Here is a 1525-nt window from a genome sequence, read left to right as displayed (position 1 = left end):
CTTCCACAAAATAAGATGTCGGGTAACTCAGACAATCTTAATTCGAAATTCATCATTGCATTTCATCTCGATGGTTTCTTCCTGGATATTTCCGTATGCCCTCTGAAGATCGCAATCGAACGGATCAATCATCCATGGTTAAATAGTGAAGTGAAATAAATCGGCAAATCTGGTTTCTGAATCATTTTACAAGGCAGACAGATGGTCGCAATAAATACCTCTGTCATTTTCACATCAGTCGATTTCCGCTAGTTTGGGCATATTATGAAACTGTCTTAGTTTTAAATTAACTTGAAAAAGACTGAGTTTTTTCTACAAAAGCTCTCATCACCCGTTTACAGTCTTTCAGCGTCATCATTTTCCCCTGCAGCAGAAGAGAGACCTCGTTCAGCTTACGGAAAATCCAACTAAGATAGCGCATGTTCTTCTTTTGAGCTTGAATTTCGGCGACTAAGTCTGAGTATCCTTCTGTTCGTAAGAATGCAACTATTGCACTAAGTAAGTTTACAAAACTTTCCAAGCCGTTGTCTTTGGATAGCCAACGGACATCGGTTTGCTAAAGAAGACTTACATATTGTTCATCAGCATCGTGACAAAATTTTCGAAGATGAGGGTCACATTTACTGTTAGATTTAATTTTGTTTATTGTTTTTATAACAGTGTTCACTGATTGATTTAGAATAGGGCTTATATTTTTGGCCACGAGGTTATGCCTGTGTAGCACGCAGTGTATAACTGGAATTTTTTAATGAGAGATAAATCGTTTGTGTCTCCCAACCATAGACACTGCGCCATCAGTAGCACATGAAACTAAGTTTTCATAATGTGGAATTTCTTTTTCTTCAAAAAACGTTTTCACAGCAGAAAACATAGAAGTGTCCGTTGTGTCAGTCTCCAACAGTTTTACAAATAATAAATCTTCTTGTAATGCACAGTTTCCATCAAAATATCGTACATATCCCATTAAAAGGGCCTTATTGTCAATAACTGTGCTTTCGTCAGTTTGAATAGAAAAATTCGTTGTTTTCAATCTTTGAATTCGTACGTCGTCGATATGACCTGACATTTCGTCAATTCTCCAGCGGATAGAATCATTGCTCAAAAGTAGAGCTTTAATGATGGGTGAAGGATCTTGATTCATAACTTCTGATATTATTGCTTCTACTGCGAACAGAATGATCTTTTCAGCTACCGTATGGGCACTACCTGTTTTTGCAATTGTGTAGGAAGCAATCAGTCCACCGTCATTAATTTAACAGTATTCTGATTTTCAAAATCAGCTTTCAATCCTTCAAAATATTTGATAGGCTTACCGACTTTTTCGGATTATCTTCTCATGTGATCATAAAATCGAGAGGGTTTCATTGGACAAACATTTGTAGTGATCCTATGCAACAGCGCGCGCGCGCAACGCCCTCTCGCGAATACAGGAAGTCCGAAAGAGGGAATTTTGCTGACGTGGCCTTAGCTGACGTGGCCTTGCTGACGTGGCCTTAGCAAGGGAGAGCGAGCCTTAACAAAGAGG

General features: G+C 38.7%; 1 protein-coding gene across 1 annotated transcript; it reads right to left on the bottom strand.

Annotated features, from left to right (window-relative positions):
* Positions 1 to 745: 745 nt before the first annotated feature.
* Positions 746 to 1141, bottom strand: LOC115212851 (zinc finger MYM-type protein 6-like). Its single transcript, XM_029781628.1, has one exon. The coding sequence runs from the start codon at positions 1139 to 1141 to the stop codon at positions 746 to 748; it is 396 nt and encodes a 131-aa protein (XP_029637488.1).
* Positions 1142 to 1525: the final 384 nt, after the last annotated feature.

Source organism: Octopus sinensis, linkage group LG6, assembly GCF_006345805.1.
Source record: "Octopus sinensis linkage group LG6, ASM634580v1, whole genome shotgun sequence".
Classification (NCBI taxonomy): Eukaryota; Metazoa; Mollusca; class Cephalopoda; order Octopoda; family Octopodidae; genus Octopus; species Octopus sinensis.
Note: the sequence above shows the minus strand (reverse complement) of the source record. Positions and strands in the feature narration are given on the sequence as shown.